The sequence below is a fragment of the Melanaphis sacchari genome, unplaced genomic scaffold (genome assembly GCF_002803265.2).
Source record: "Melanaphis sacchari strain LSU unplaced genomic scaffold, SCAv2.0 Contig2_pilon_pilon, whole genome shotgun sequence".
Taxonomy (NCBI): Eukaryota; Metazoa; Arthropoda; class Insecta; order Hemiptera; family Aphididae; genus Melanaphis; species Melanaphis sacchari.
In genome coordinates, this window is record NW_020271173.1 from 7,264,104 (window position 1) to 7,282,733 (window position 18,630).

The following is an 18,630-nucleotide window of genomic DNA, read 5'->3' on the forward strand; positions in this document are numbered from 1 at the left end:
TGTTTTTTTTTTTTATATTATGTATGGAAAAAATGTAATTCACCACCAGACTATCTTATCAACCTAATACTACAAAACGTAGTGACTTATGATGAAACAATTTTGAGAATTAAATATTGGCATTATAGTTTTTTATTTATATTAATGTGTATCTATAAAAATTCCTAAGCTGACGTAACATGATATAATATCAATCATATAGGTTTAATATAATGTATGGCGATTTACGATCCTTTAATGGTGCCTCTAAACAATGCCTATATTAAGGAGCTAACGACTTGGTGTAATTTCCCTTAAAATAATTATCAAAACTTTTAATTTTTTTCTATATTCAACGGATAATTATTATTATGTTTTTTTTTTTATTTTTGTTGTTTCTCACAGACTGTACTTGGGTATATAAAATAATAGGTTCCTATTTATTAAACTTATTATCTAATGTATATTACAAGATACTTTGTTGTATTTGCGTTTTAAGATTAAAAAAAAAAAAAAAATTATCTCATTCACTCATTCATATTAAAAATAATCATTAATGTTATTAATTATTGGATCAATGTGAAATAAAACAACCTTTCTTATATTGTTTTTACTGAAGAGAAAATAATACCAGAAAGACAATTTCACATAATTAACATACTCTAAGATATTCTACTTAGGATTTAGGTTTAGTAGAGTTGTGAAAGTTATATTATCTAATAGGTATATACTATATATAAACACAGGCTAATTTTTAAGCCTACTTAATATGTTAAATAAAATTAATGGTTAGTTTAGTATATATTATAACTTTTTGGGTATTTTAAAATTACCCGAGATCGTGTATCATCTGTCAATATCCACCAACGATTAGTATCAAACAATTTTCTGAACATAATATAACGTTACAGATTTTTAAATGTTAGAATTGCGAGTGTTAAAAATAATTCACAATAAAAACTTTTAACATGTATAGAAGAGCTTATCTAAACAAATAAATTTGTTGAAGAATCTAATTTAACATTTGTAATGTTTGAACCCTCGCATAATGTATATTATTATGAATGAAAATTTTTTATAATAATAATTTTAGATATTCAAAATAACCATAATTTAAAATTATATTTAAGTTATAAAACTTAAAAATTATTATGGGCAGTAGTGATAATTTTATAGTACTAGATAATAATAAAAATAATAAAAAACATTTTGATTAAATTGTTAAATAATCAATAAAAAAATAATTGAAATGATTAGATAAATAAACAATTTTTTTTGTAACTATTCCGTTAAAAGTTATTGTACACAAAAAAAAAAAAAATCTATAAATAATATTAAAAATAAAAACAGGGTGTATTTTGGATGATTAAAATTAAAACACTGTAATTTAATTATTTAGAAGGACTCATTCTTGGCCCATGATCTTTTTAACACCCTGTAAATGCGTTGTGTATCATAGAATTTTTTTCTAAGCTCTTCATCGATTTTTTTACGGTATTATAAAAAAAAACTTCTATTTTTATATTTCAAAACAACTCATACACTCTGAAATAAATATTTAACAAATTCATGACTACCATATGGACATCCAAGAAGTGAATACAATGTCTAAGTCACTCAACAATTATATGAGGCGCTGAATACATTACGGCAACAGTAGCGACTAGTGTGAAAAAAGTGAACACTATCAAACAGAATCTGTCTACTACCATCGCTGCGTATTTCCAGTCGTTGATTACTTCTTGGTCATCCTGTTGCTTTCGCATGTGATCAGTGATATATCGTACTTCTTGTAGTATTAGTTGCAATTCTCTAGCCGAGTAGGTGCAGACGCTTCTTGACTCAGACGCCGTTGAAGAAGAACTGGCAGCTCCATTGTTGTATACGCGGTGTGAGAGGACACTTGCTCGAAAATCATCATCTGTGTAATTATAATTAATGAAATATTAGAAATGAACGATACAACTATTTATGGCAAGTAATGATTAAAATCGCAAAGAAAATGAGAAATTGTCTACTCTGTGTAATGGACAATTATTTTTCATTAGCTTAATTAACAAATTCCATTTTGGTATTTATCTACTATATTGTAATATACAAGGAGTACATTAAAAAATAAAATTAAACAATAAGAAGAGTTTTCATGTAATAAAATGCTATAAATATATAAATCATTGTATTTGAAAAATAAATTCGAAAGGACCATGTCTCATGGTTTACTCTTTCAGGATTTCATTAAAAACAGGTCATTAACAAAACTATATCTTCGTATTTATCGAATGTTCGTAAATACTTAAATTAAAAATATTTGACAATTGAAAATTCAAAAAAAAATAATTCTTTAAAATTCACATTTATTCAAATCTTAATGAAAAATGTTAATTTTTTTAACTCCAAAAACGGTTTTTTAGTTCATAATAAAAGCATACACAATATTGTTGCTAATTCAACAGATTAAGAATTTAAAATAATCACTTTTGTATAGCTAAATCATGTAACCATGATGTCATAAATAATAGTATCTAAAAATGGTACACTTCAATATAAAGATGTATTCAAAGAAAATGAATGGACTTTGTGTTTCACAATGAAACAATATTGAAAACATTTATGAAATAAAAAAAGTGTAAAAAAAATTTATATACATAAGAAATGTCGCCAAAAATTAAGCAAGTTAGTTATACGTAAAGGATAAATACGTTATTATAAAGTAAAGAAAATTTTTTTATCGAATTTTGAAATTGTTGATATTAAAAAATGTTAACTTTTAAAATTACTTAGAATATAATATTTTATACTATACTAGCTGATCCGTCACGGCTTCGCCCGTGATTGGCTGTTTATTTTGACTTGTATTTTGATATGTAGAATTTTTTAGAATTCAAATTTTATCGTTTAATAATGTGATTGGCAAGTAAATATAAAAAACGGTTAATGAAAACGTATTGAAATGTTTCTAGCAGAATTAAGTATTTGGTATAATTTTTTGAAAAAAAAATTGGAAAAATGTTAAATAGTGTCGTTAAAAAATCGGAATATTGAAATACAATACATCCCTTTCCCTCCCCTCGTCACCCCTCCAGACAAAAAAAAAAAAAATTAAAAATTGGGTGATGTGTTGACATTCAGTAGGGTATTTGAAACAACTCTATGAAAAAAAAAAAAAATGGTGACAACACCAACATAGGAACATAAAAAAGGCCTATTCTTGCGGACCTCGCAGAGAGGCTCCAAAAATTAGCATTGTTTTTTAATTTTTCAAGAATTTTATCGTTAACTTTTGAGTTAATTAAATTTTATCATAAAATAATATGAATAAATGCATGGTATAAATAGATAGATAATATTTTCAAAACAATTTAGATATTATTAAAACTTCATTCCGTATATTTATAACAAGTCTTAAAACATGAGTGTTTTAATGGTAACCATAGTTACAAAACAATAATTAAAAAAAAAAATATCGGGTATGCGTCAAAATTCAAATTTTTCTTAATTTCATTAATTTTTTTTATTAACAAATGTTGTACTAAAACTTCCAACAGACTATCCGGTAATTACTAATAGTAACAAGTCTTAGCAAAATCGGTTCAATAGTTTTCTTGATTAACGCGGTCGTAGAAAAATTCTTTACAATTTTAAATAGTACCTAGTATAGATAGATTTTATATTAATTGATAGATATAAAATCACACAAAACTTCTGTCAATAGACATAATGCGATATATAGGCACAATTTCTATGTTATAACTTATAATCTTAGAGGTTGCACACATTTAGACTAGATTAGCATAAAAAGACCTGTCGAGGAATCAAATAAAACAATCCTGTGTTATCATTTATTACACTATTATAATTATAATTTAAAGTGTCTATCAGAAAATATAAACTTATTTAATATATTTTCATTTGATAATTTTCTCGATAACTCTCTTTTAATATATGATTATATAATAACTCTGTCAACTTATTCTGACTGATTTCCTAAGTTTAAAGGTATCTTGAAGTCAGTTATTGATTTTTTTTCATAGCCGAAAATAACTATTCACAGGTGACTGAACTTACCGAAATTGTTCATGATAGTGATAAAAGCTTATAAAAGTTAGTATAAACTTAACCATTCATAATAAAGTTAAAATTATTGAAAGTAAAATTAGGATTACTACTAAACAAACAGTAATTTGCTATCGTAATTTATTTTATTGATTGGTAGGTATCTAATAATAAATTATTCTAGTAAATTATCATTTGTTTAAATGCAAAATATTATTGAATTTAAAAAAATATGTACTTTTAAAGTAAAAAGTTATTTCATAAGAATTCATAATTAATTTTTAGAATTTTAATTGGATTTCCGCGTAATTTTTTTGAAGGATTAATTTTAAAGTTGAAAGAACTTAATTCTTTACTCCTATAAATGTCACCATAGGTTCCATATAGTGGTTTAATTAAGTCGACGAGACAAATTAATAAAGTTTATGTTTATAAATATATCTTGTTATTATTATATTTGTATAAGGCATATTTTTAAAGATTAAATAATATATTTTTTTCTTAAGTTCTTGCATTAGTAGATAATTTTATAAAAATATTTTAAATTAATCAATTATAATTATTTTTGTTATTTGAAAGCAAATATAGACTAATAATGGTCTGGTTGATTCATTATAATTTGAAGGAAAGGCATATTTGCCAATACAAGATAATTATATTCTAGTTTAATTTTAAAGAATCGTTATTCAATACTTTACTCTGGTCAAATTTCGAGTAGGTACTTATATTAAATATTATGAAAATTTGTAACTAAATATTAAAAAATAGAACTGACGAAGATTTAATTATTTTAACAATGCCTTAATTATCTATTAATGGTTGTTCTACGTCATCAGGCAATTAAATATCAAATTAAGTATAATATAATAAGTTAGATTAGTAATAATAGCATTTTACCTCATATACGCAACGTAGGAACCTTTAAAATAGACTCATTATTAATTATTGAGAACACAGAATAATAAAATACCTCAATCGGCGATCGCGTTTAACCTAAATCCTAATATAGTTATACAGTATTATGTTATATTATGGCTAGTGTATCCACGTGAGATTATGAACTAAACCGAAATGTTTAATATTTAAAGTCAAAAACAAAGGACGACGACGGAAAACCGAGGTATATTATATTATAATGCCGAAACAGGGTATCGCAAAGGTAGATACGAATATACCAGCAGTGGGGTCTAAGTAATATAATAAGACCACAACAAACTCGTGACACGTGTCAATGTAATATTATATATAATACAATATAATATAGCTTATACCTATAGTATTCTAATATGCTACCTACGTGTACGTGCACGGCTAGCTCACGAGATGTGAGCAAATATTTGTATTACAAACGGCGATATTAAATTTGGCAAGTCGTGAATGTAATAATGTATGTAAATATTATACTTGGCGAAATGGGAGGTTGAGTATGATATACTTTATAATATTATAGTGTTAGAAGTTTTAATTATTGTAACCCGGCTTTAGACTATATATAAATATATATACATATGTGTGTGTGTGTGTGTGTGTATATGTAAGACAACAGGTGCGAAATACGTACGTTTCCGAATTAATCGAAAATGACGTGGACCACAATTATAATATGACTTTGTAAAATTTTTCCGACAACAAAGACCGCAACCGTGTCGCACACAGTGTGAGACATAAAGTTTGTACGTCGGCAGAATTTCGTGTCAACGTCAAATTATATTAGGTGCAGCGCTCGGATCTGACGTCGAGTACACGCTCTTTAGAGCGATGATTTTAATACGAAACAAAATTCTTATAATTTCAGTAAATTGTAGCATTTATTTTCTAAAGACCACTAATTGTAAATTCAGTGTTTTTAATTTTAAAATATGAAATAAAATACTAAGAATTCCATTTATAACTACTATCGATTTTTATGTTAAACAGTAGCAATAACAATTGATAATATTATGCTTAGATATATCTCAGACGGTTCAAAAAAATTTGTTTAGTATTCAAAGTATTTTTCTAAACTCATGTTGATCTTTTAATCTTGACTTTAAAACTAAAATTTACCGAACGATAATGAGTTAATGTTTTAATTTAAATTATTGAATTTTCAACAATTATGTAATAACTTTATAAATTCCCTTGAGATTTCGAATATTTATATTTTATTTACAGTATGACTAATGGCTTTAAAGAATGGTGGGCTAAATTTTAAATAACTTATTGAATAGTTAAAACTAAATTTTTTAGTTAAAAATTTTTTAAATAAATAATAGAAATTTCAAAACTGATGTAATTTGTTTAAATTCAATGATTTAAATTTAATCTGACTCGTCATTCAGTCAATTTTAGTCTTAGAGAATAGGATAAAAGGTCAAAATGACTTTAAAAAATCGGGTTATCCAAATTCAGTGTTGAAAATAGCTGTAGCTATTTAAAAAAATACAATTGTTTTATGTATGCGCAAACTAGAAGGGCTAAATATTTTAAAAACCTAAAAATATATGTATTTATATAGAATTCAAAGCTGATTTTTGGTATATAATTGTTTTAATCTAAGCAGAATAAAGATAGTCTTTTTAATAATTTGTTGGTGATCCACCTGTTAAAATTCTCACACCTCGAGGTTTACTGTAAAGTTTATTGGAAGTATAATTTATGTTGGACATTAAAAAATTAAATCAAACTTGGTATACAGGTATACATATAATTTATGTCAAATATTTTTAGTTTGTTTAAAGTGCGTAGATGTATGCATTTAAGATATATGATATTCTACGATCTGGACAATAAAAGATATATAAGTTGTACTTATAGAAATCAAAAATATCAAAAATGCATTGTAACAACTTTTTTTTTTTTTACAAGCATTTGAGATGTTCACATTTTATTGAAAAAAGAAAATTTGCCAATTATTTTATAATTCTAAACCCATGTAATTTTTAATTTTTACAGTTAAGAATTTAAAATTGATTTTTACAAGATTTTACATAACTCATAAATTCCCTTTCCAACCGATGTACCGAAATAATTTTATAGTTGTAACAGTGACAAATCAAACATGATATTTTTGTATGCGAGATATCTCTCTAGTAACAGTTATCAGTATATATATATATATATATGCATTAGTGGATTAGTCTTTTCAATGTATTTATTTATTTAATTACACTTATTAATTATATTATGGTCTGGAGAGTCACTTAAAATTGGAAGTGTTAATACTAATTAAGTTGTAAAAATGTTCGTGAAAAAAAATCTTTAAATCTCGTAGAGCGACACACTTTATTAATGGAATTTATTAAGGTTTTTGGTCTTCCGCTAGTATTTATTTTTCTTCAGCGTCATAATGCTGAATATCACAACTCTCGTATAGTTTGTGAAGAAGTTTTATAAGATTTTCAAAATTAAAATATGCATAATAAAATTGCACATATTATTTTTTAGCACTTAAGCTGTAATTCATAAATACCTTCAAAAGCTTTAAAAGCATCCAAAAGGCAACTAATAAACTTGAACAAAGCTTTTCTACTTATTTTAAATGCTTCTTTTGCAAAAAAATATGTCTTTATAATTTCCATTTTATTTTAATGATGTAAGATTTTTATTGAAACTTTCTCTTTTTTCGTTTCATTTAATTATGTACTTAATAAAATTATTTTAAATTATAATTTACGTTTTCATTTTAAAGTTATCAATGATCTTGTCAGTTTGATTATATTTTCATCTAATACTATATTTCCTACTAAAATTTTTGTGTCTACTTCAAGTGTTTTTTTTTTTTTTAGCGAAAATAGCTAAATGATAAATTTAAAAATATATGTGAAATTATTATCACGGTTATGAAAGTTGTGTTTCTATAGATATAATTATACTTCATATTATTATTGAAAATGTGATTAACATGGTGTTTATAATTATAAATATATTTCGAAAATTACAAACATTATAACATATGACCTTCCTAATCAAAACCTTAATATTATTATATTTTTGAGTCTGTAGTTTTATCGTATGGTCATACTAAACTTCAAACTCATGTCTACTCATCTATTAATCGTGTATTTGGTATTATATAAAAACATATAGGCAAAATATAAAAATTTAACCAAAATTTAAACAAAGAAATTGTATTGTTCTTAATATTTTATAGTTACTATATGTATAACTAATTCATATAAATGTAAGTGATATTGATGCTATATATATATATATTTTATATAGATTACATTATTTTGAATTTATCTTTTAACTTATAGTTTAATTTTGTTTTTTTGTTTATTGTGTTAACATCAACTTTTTGATTTGACACTTGTATACGTATTATATATGTGATCGTGTTAAATACGCGTTGTATTAGGTAAATATTTTCAATTAATAAATTATGAAATTAAAACTAAAATATTTTACAATATATTAATGTAACAACTACTTTACCGATATCAAGAACGTTGGCTAATAAACTTCTTGATGATCGCTCTCGGAGTTCTATGCCTTTTCGATCTGTATATCTACTTCTGATGGCTTTGAACGATATGTCTTTACCTGGCCTTTGCATACACAAGATCCATGGCAACCATAGCAGGAAAAAACACTTAACCTAAAATAAAATAATATAAATTTATAATATATTATAACGGTAACAATTATCTGTGCTTCAAATCAGTGAATGGTTATCGCATACAATGCGTCTACATAATTGGCTAGCTTAAAATACTGTTATATTAATATACCAATAAGTTATTTATTAATTATTATTATTATTGTAAAGAATTTTCTGCTGTACAATATTCATTATACATGATGTTATGAATGCATTGAATATTATGTATGATAAATATTCAACTATAGAAAATGTATAACATTTATATTTCACTAATGGAATGCATCAGTGTTTATATAAATGTCATTAAATTTTTTCGGTATTGTAGTAAAGAATATTAACACACAAATTACCCATGGTCCCATTGTATGTATGTCAGCTGTTCGGTGATGATAGTTAAGTACCACCAACGTGAGTACTACCGACGAAGCCACCATAAACATGATGCAATTGAAGTAAGTACCTATGGAAAAATGTATTATTCAGCTTTTTAATTTTTAATATTCATATTGAGGACTAGATCATTCCTTAACGAAATGTTTTAGATGAATCGTAAGTGCTCTAAAGAATTTTTAAGTTCTAAATGACAAAATTGTATATTTTTGTATTAACTGTAGAAACGATTATGTAAAGCATTATAGTTGTTAAGATGAAAAAAAAAATTAAGGAAAAAGAAATCATGCTTATCTATTATTTACGAGTATGTATGCACGCAATAAGATGAAGAAACTAAAACTAATTCTTATTTATAAAAAGTAATCATATTATTTTTAAATTTATTTCTATAACTATGTATTATTACTTTATTAAAAACAATACCTATGTATAAGTGATTCATTATAATTATCACGTAAATTAGAAAAGGTTATATATTACGTTTGTAGAACATACATGTATACAATTTTATATTTCATAAAAATCAAAATTTCATTAGTAAGACTATGGTAAACTCAATGATTATAATAAAATATGTTTATTTTGATAAAAAAATTATATTCATTACAATATATTTAGTATAGCTAAAAATGTATTTAGTGTTAAAAAATTATTGTAAATTAAATGTTTTTTTTTCAGTTAATTTGTTTAATTTTATGTGAAATTAAACAATTGGTTTTAGTTTATTTGCGCACCTTTTTTATTTATAATAAAAAATATAAGTGGAGAACAATTTCAATGAAGACAATTGTTATACAATTATTACCTATAATTATATGATATTTTATCTTGTGATGCAAGTTTAAGCATTTCACAAAATATATTTAAAAAAAATATTGTGCTTTCTATTATTATATTAATAAATTAACGTATCTAACTATACGACTAGTATATATAAATATATATCTGTATTGTTTGTAAATGAATTTATATTTTAATGTTATTACAGACATATATTATATAAATTATTGTTTATTTATCTAAAGTAAAGTTGTTATATTGTTTCTAAATTATTAAACCATTAATGTCTCACTTTAAAAAATATTAATATTGATTTTATTCATAGTCTATACAATTCAAATATAATATTTATGATACTATTTTGTTAAATTTATTTAAAAGTCTTGTAAATTATACATTAATATTGAGACATACATGTTTTATATCGGTACATACTAAATTTTTTTTAAAGAATATTTTATATAATTAAATTAATAAAGTAAGCATATATTATATTTTATTATCAACGGTTATTTCTATAACCTACTTTCTACTAATTTATATAAATTATATGATTAAATTCAAAATATTACTTGCATACCTACCTAATAATGACATAAGAAAAATAAAGAAACTAAATAAAAAAAAAAAATACTAAAAAAATACACACAAAATAAAATATAAATATGTAAATACATTGTCGTCGATATTCAAAAAGTGGTTAAGTGAAAATGTTTGTAATTTTAAATTTTTTAATCTCATATTTTTTTGTGTATTTTTTAATTAAATAATTTTTGTATAACGTTGATGAAGTCGCTATATGCTATCATGCAAAAAGCGATCATGAAAAAAAAAACAAACGGAGTTATAAAAATTTAAAATTTATAAATAAAATTAAAAAAATATCATTTAACTATTTTTTGCATGACGATGACAATATATTAAGCTAAAAATTTAAATCAGATTTAATTAAATAAATATATGTATTTTTTAATACTCAATTATTAATTCCTCGTCAGATCAGTTGATACTTGGAGTGAGGTAGTACGTATCAACTACAAAATATCATTATTTAATGTTTCGCTTGAAACTGGTTTAAATATTAATAGTATTATTTAAACTTTAGTTAAAACATTTTTTTATTTAAATATATATACATATATATATATATATTCATAATTATTTAAACTTTAAATTTGTTAAGACTTTTGTTGTATACAGCCTGTGTTAGACTAAAACGTCAAAATAATAAAAATTATAAATTATAATAAACGAGAAGTTAAACGTAGAATATAAAAAAATATAAAAATAATTATTAGTGTTATGTAGGATAAACGACAGGTATAAATTCAATAGAAAATAAAGGAATGTAATAGCGTTTATGTCATATAATGGATATCAACTTAAGCCAAATTCACTTTGGTGGTTTATTCGTTACATGTATATAATATATATTATAGTTAAAGGTTTTATGAGAAGACAAAACTGCGTGACATGTGTGCCAGATTCCATAATATTATAACGTAGCTGGTAACTCTAGTCACGTATTAGCTTACAATTTTTCACAGACAAAAAGCTTAAAATTATTATGAAAAAATGATCATTCAAATATTCATGTTAAGTATAGAAATTATATCTATAATTGTCAAGAGTGTTTTTTTTTTTTATTATGAGGTTCAATTTCCCTTTTCTACAAAATAATTTCTTCAGTTATAAAAAAAAATTGATTAAAGTATGATAATATATTGACAGACAAGAGTATTAATAATAAAAATAAATATTATACAATGAAAAGCGTAATTTATTTTCTTCTCATTCTAATAACTAAAACTAAACATATAACTACCTTCAGCATGATGTACGCGTATGATACAATTTAAAAATGTTTAAATGTGTTTGATTTTGAGTGCTAGGATACTGAAAATATTTTAATTCATCAATAATGATGATTGATGACTCCATTAGACCTTTATTATAATATTATTAAAAGTTTAAATAATATTTGCTCAAATATTTTTGTTCTAATTGTCGTATTTATGTATTGAATACGTTTTGGTTTATTTATTTTACTATTATAATGTTTTTAGTATAATGCTACCCATGTCAAAATATGATCTATTTTAAACTTAATTGTAACTACATCAAAGATATTATAACTTTTAACTATGATATTAATGGTGTATTTAATTTTAATTTATATTAAATATTATGTCAAAAATAATTAATGATTATAGGAAACATATAATTGAATATAATATAAATAATATATGTATTGCTTTATTTGATTTGAATAAAATTGTCGTAGAAACAGACGACAGAAGGTATTTTAATATTTAATATACGAGTATGTTTAAAAGCGTATTCTATTCTAAATATTTGTATGAGTCACTTTTTCACTTTTTGAAGTATAGGACAATACACGATGAACTATTGTCAAATTTAATAATGAAAAATTTTCTGTTAATTTTTTTTGTTGTTTTGTTTTTTACGTACGCAATTTGTTTGAATCGGATTTCTTTAAATATAATTGAATTTTGATAATTCAATTTGATATTTTTTTCTCAAAGTAATGTAATAGAAAAAATAAAATACAAAGAAAAATCAATAAATGACCTTTTCAAAATATACCTACTGACCAGACTTAATTTGAAATGGGTATGTTGAAACTTTTAAGGTATCCTCTATGCACAAAAAATCGTTTATAAAGTAATTTTTAAAAAAACACATAATTAAAAAAAAAATATTTAGCACAGAGCTTAAAATGAAGTTTGATTTTGTTCAATAATTTAATAACTGATCTGCATCATGGCCGGTTTTTTTTTTCAGCCATGGCGGGGTAGGATAAAAAAGTGTAATCATTTTCGCATACATAATACATAGGTAATATTATGTTTGATAATAGATATATATTATTTCCTACAGTTATTACTTTTTATTATTTTCTTTAGCTTATTAGTTTATTAAGGATGATTGATCCCGCCATTAGGGGTTTTCATCACCCTTTATTATATATTATACCAAATAATGTATTCTGATTCATTATTATTGAATCTTTGTGTCAAGAGACACAACTAAGTTAATAAATCTAGTTTTGAGTTTACCGACTATTTTTTTTTTTTTTTAAGTTAAGTATATATAAATAAAAAGATTCTTTATTAAAATAGTTAAAAAGTTTAAATTTTGGACCCCATGGACCTCACCAGATATAGCCATGACAAAATATATTAACCTTAGTAACTCAATAATTTGAAATACGAAACGTTATATCCAACTAATGATGTCAGTCAAATAAAAATTAAATTAAAAATAACTAGAAAATGAAATAACTATTACTTAAAAATCTTTAAATGATCATTAAAGATTATTATTTATATTTGGTATTTTATTATTTAATACTTGAAACATTGTTTATATAGGTAATAATTATAGTAGTTTAACATGTTCTTAAAGCAAGTATTTGTTATATTACATTAATTAGTTATTTATTTTTAGAGAAATATAATTTATGCAATTCTAGTGCATTTCTTAAGATATCTTAAAACTTTTAACAAATACTTTTAGATAAGAAACTTATATGAATAAATTAAAATAATATTATATTTTGTCACAAAACTAATTTAAAATTACTTTAAAATATTGTCAAACATATTATAAATAATAAAGTATTTGAAGAATATTGTTATTTTGTACGTGGATATTAATTTAATTTATTACTCGATTTAAATGAAAATATAAAATATTATTATATCTTTATGATCTTCAATAGTTTGAACATCTAGGCTATGAAAAAATAAATCTTTAAGAAATGCTGTGATACTTACCAGTTGAATTTAAAATGTGTTATTCACACGTTATAATATTAAAATTTAGTATGTAACTTAAAAACTCGATTTCCATAGTAATTTGACACTTATAAAATATATTAAAAAAATATTTGAAAGTAAATAAACTTGTTTATTTTTGAAATAATTTTTAATAAATGAAATACGACTCAGATCACTGTTATAACTTTGGAAAGTATTTTTATTGCAATGCAATTTTCTTAGTATATAAAATGAAAATACTTTATTATAGGTAAATTATTTTAGAATTCTTAGTATCTTTTATTCAAAATATATACTTAACAATAATGTTAGTTACCTATTAATTAATAATTTAATTATTATAGTTTAATGTAATTTTATTTCAATACTAAACATGAGTATTTGGTAATTTTGAATATCTATTTAATACTTATTATTAACTATGGTAATACGGTTATGTTAATTTATAATTGATTAATTTTTCATTAGGTAACTATGGTATTTTAGTGTTTATTAATTTAAAAAAATATGAATAGAAGATAATAATAAATCATAAATCTGTAAAAATTTAGTTATAGTAGTGCCTACTAGCATTATGTAAATTGGTAATAAATTCACGAGTTCCATAATTATACACAGAAAACACTAAAGTTATTGTTATGTACTTATATAGCTACCCTTAATTTAGTATAATGTATTAACATTAAAGTGGCGTTAGCATACTTGAAATGCTTTAACCAAAGTGTATGTTGGTAATGAGTATATTAACATGTATTTTCTATGTATAATATATCCTGTATTATGGTATAATAGGCCCTATAGAAAAGATGTGTTTAATTAATGGGAAGTACCTATATCAAGAATTGTAAAATAGTTTACTGACCCATACGTATTTTAGTAAAATATTTTAGGTTCTGACTTCTGAATAAGTAAACTTTTGTTTTGAAATATAACCTTTATGGACGCTTTTGTGTTCTAATTTATTCAGATGTTCTAAAAAATAATTGAAAAAAATATCTAACAAAATTTAAATATAAACTTGTTGAATTTACTTGGCCAAGTGTTATATAGTATACCTTTGTTGTTCCTTATGATTGAGTAGATCACTATCATGAATGTGTTAAATTTGTGTACGATGATAAAGTATTGTACAACACAAATATTTCTGAATCAAGGAAACAAATTAATCAGTATCTATTTTAGATTTCTAAAGACATGATATAATGACAATATAATCGAATATTATATTGTTTTGAATGAGAAATATTTTTTGTAAGTTGATAAATTCAATTAATTTATACCATAAAAATCTCACATAACGTTTAAATCGATTTATAAATCATACAATTATGTAAATTGTAATTGTTATATTAATTGCATAAAATTATTTCAAATATTTTGAAATATTATTTTATAAAGAAATTAATAACTAAACACATCGGTAAAGCTAAAAAGTTTAATTAAATTAATATTTTTGTTCTCAAAATATATTTTTATTATTGTTTTAATTTGTATATTTTATATTTTAATGGGTTTCTATTTAAAAAAATAATTATTTTTTGTAATTGTGAATTTAAATTAAATGTGAGTTGTTATACTTAGTAAACTATGTAAAATTCCGTACTAAAAACATAATGTCTCTACGGATTTATTTAGTGGTAAAATTAACTGCAACTACATAGTATCCACGTGTGTAATATATATGTATTACAAATGTCAAATAAACTTTTGTACAGAACATTTTAATGTGTTAGATTAGAACGTGTTAGAATGTAGTATTCTTAATATTTATGTATTTATGTGTGTGTATATATACAATATACATATAATTAAATTTATAAAAAATATAAAATAATTAAAATAATTGATTTATTTTTCTAGTAATATCAGTGATGATAACTGATAAGATTATAATTAATAATTTTCACTCAACTACTCAAATGTCTTAAACATTTTACTGCATTATTAATTAATTTCACAATAACATACTTTTGGATTAGCAATATGCCTAAATTTAAAATATTCTTTAAATATAATAATTTAAAACAGTGATTATAATAGTAATATCCAAAAAAAATTTTTTTTGGATATTACTATTACAATCACTGTTTTAACTTATTTCTCATGAATGATTTATAAAAAACTTTATCAAAAAAACAAAAATTATTATACTTTTATTTAAATTAAATTTAAAAAAACTAATGAGTTGGTAGGTAACATATTTTTAAATTTTTTAAAAAAAAAGAATACATATATTATTTGATAATATTGGTTTAGAAATATTAAATAACAATTTTATTGAAGGTAGATAAAATTATGTAATATAAAACTATATTTGATGTTTTATTTAATTTTTTATGATGCTCACTTTTTCAGAAAGAAAAATCCAACTTCCGTATGAATTATGTAATATATCTTCTAAAATATGTTATATATTTATTTACATATAAAAACGCTTTTAGATGAGTTCCATATAAAACGTTCAGAATCAAATGTTAAAACCACAAGAGAAACATATTTAATAATAAATAATAATAAAAAAAATAATAATTACGGGTCACCTATAAAATATGTTATGTGGCATTTCCAAGATTAATAAATCCTTTTGAATTTTTAATACTTCCTAAAAAGTAAAGAAAAAATCCATTTATTTTAACCCAAGCATATATTAACACTGAAATATTAACATATTATATTATAACAAAGTATAATAGTAAATATTGATAAATTAATGTATAGCAAATGTTTAAGATGGTCGAGCAAATTTCAAGTTTAAATTAAAATATATATCTTATATGTATCTTGCGATCTATGTATTATACTTATTTTTATTGGCATGCAAAAAATGTACAAATTTTTAGCAGTAAAAATAGCAAAAAATCAGAGAAGACAGTGAAAAAAAATATATATTTTATGATAGAAGCTGACTGAAAGTTTAATACAAGAGTGTATAATATATGGTATAAAATAATAATATATATAACGTATATGTTTAATAACTGACTGAAATAGGGTGTGACAAAGTTTTGATATACCTAACAGTGTTTATAATTTATTTCATTATAATTTTTACCATTATTAATAGTTATATGAATTATATTTTTAATACATTAGATATATTGTTAAAATATAACATATTATATTTTTTTTAAATTAATATTTTTTTTTTTTTTTATGATTATCCATAGATATTTAAAAAAATCATAGTAATAATCATAGTTTGAATAAAATAGAATAAATAAATTGTTTTTTTTTTTTTTGTTGGTTTTAGATCCTTTTGTAAATATTTAACTAAATACATAGTTTTTTTTTTTTTTACAGATCAATCACATAGAACAAATGTTGTTATCCAAGCATTTAAATTAGAAATATTGAATATTGTTTTCATTAAATATATTTTATGTTTTTATTATATTATCAGCTAATAAGAATATATTTAGAATAAATGTTATTTAAAAAATTATAGTCATAAAATTAAATATGGTGAAAGTATCTAGATTTATCTCATTTATTTGAATATTCCTTTTTTGAAATTTAAAAAAAATGCGAACGATATATGTATGTATAATCTTGCATGGTGTAAAAAAAAATAAAATTTGTAAAGTATATAATTTTAAATTTATGGTTAGATTTTAAAACTTTAATCTGAATCCAATATGTACGATAATTAAGTAATTGATAATTATATGCTATTTTAATCTTATTTTTAAATTTCTTATGTACTATCTAACACATTTTATGGGTTACTCAGTATTAATGCACGTAAAAAAAAACTACTCTAAAATTGTAAAAATATTAAGTTGACAATAAATGTAAAGATAATTTGAAAAAATAGTCAATATTAAACCATTAAAAAATCAAATCATATAGTGGAAAATACAAATGTTCACTAAGTAATTATGTTAAAAAATAATAAAACTAGTGTAATTAATAGTACTAAAAATAAAAAAATTAATTATTCTTCATTATTATTCTATAGCAACAATAATGATTTTAAATTTCAAAATTTATATCTGTTTTAAAATATTAAGTAAATTGGTAAAAATATTGTAAGCAAAATGTGATGTATTCTGATAAATTGTGAATTCATAGTTGTTTTTAGTGATACTATGGTTTTAAATTTTATGTAAAAGAACTAAAAATTAATTGATATATTACTATTTTTTTTTTTATTATTATTTACATATCTAATATATTTTTGAGGAGTTCAATTACTCCAAATGTTTAATATTGTATAGGCTTTATTATAATTTATTGAATAATTGACATAGATAGAAATGTACCTAAAATATTGTCAGTTTTAGAAATTAAGAGATGTTTGATTGACAAACGGGAAATATAATAATTGAAAAGATTAACGCTTAATACTTCAGGTTTGAGAACAACTGCTTGTCTTATTAGTTATTTTACAACATAATTTTAATTTGGACACTTATTCCTATCTCGAAGTTTTTACAAATTATTGATCATATTTTTATAAGTTTTTTTTTTGGTATTACACCTAAATTATTTATATTTAATACCTATTGTATTTGTTTAGATATTTATGTAATCATAGAAAGAGAGAGAGTGAGAGAGATATCTTTAGAGACTTTAAAAGTTGACTTACAAGTTAGTTTAAGTTATTTATATTTAATAAAAACTGTTTTTTTTTTTTCAAATAAATGTTAGATTTATAATTAATTCTTTAGATACTTTTCAGTAAAATAAATAATGTATAAAAATTAGTTTTATTCTTCCTCGTAAATTATTGTTACTAAGTTTATTGAAAAAATAGTTATTATAAACAGGAATACTTGTCACACCCGATGCAAAATAAGTGATTAAGTTAAAAACCAAAAACATAAGAGTACTGTTAGAACACAGAGGATTAAGAAAAATGAGCGTGTTGTTAAAAGAAATGTGTCTGTCAATATGGTAAACTCTAACCTAACAAGGGTACAGCGTCAGAGGATTCTGGCAACACTTCTGCCAACCGCAATAGATAAACTACTTGTGAAAGCAGTATTGCCACACCTGTAACACAAATAACGTTAAAAGTAACCGGTTTTTGGAACC

General features: G+C 22.5%; 1 protein-coding gene across 4 annotated transcripts in view; it reads right to left on the reverse strand.

Annotated features, from left to right (window-relative positions):
* Positions 1-1,311: 1,311 nt before the first annotated feature.
* Positions 1,312-18,630, reverse strand: part of LOC112596125 (acetylcholine receptor subunit alpha-type acr-16-like) — a 188,422-nt gene continuing 171,103 nt past the window's right edge. For 2 of the 4 annotated variants that reach the window (XM_025341625.1, XM_025341628.1), the window contains 3 exons: positions 8,968-9,077; positions 8,449-8,611; positions 1,312-1,900 (listed from right to left, as the gene is read on the reverse strand). In XM_025341625.1, coding sequence (XP_025197410.1) covers positions 1,593-1,900; positions 8,449-8,611; positions 8,968-9,077 — 581 coding nt within the window. In that variant the 3' untranslated portion in view covers positions 1,312-1,592. The remainder of the gene's footprint in view (positions 1,901-8,448; positions 8,612-8,967; positions 9,078-18,630) is intronic. The other 2 variants (XM_025341627.1, XM_025341626.1) reach the window with 1 other exon arrangement.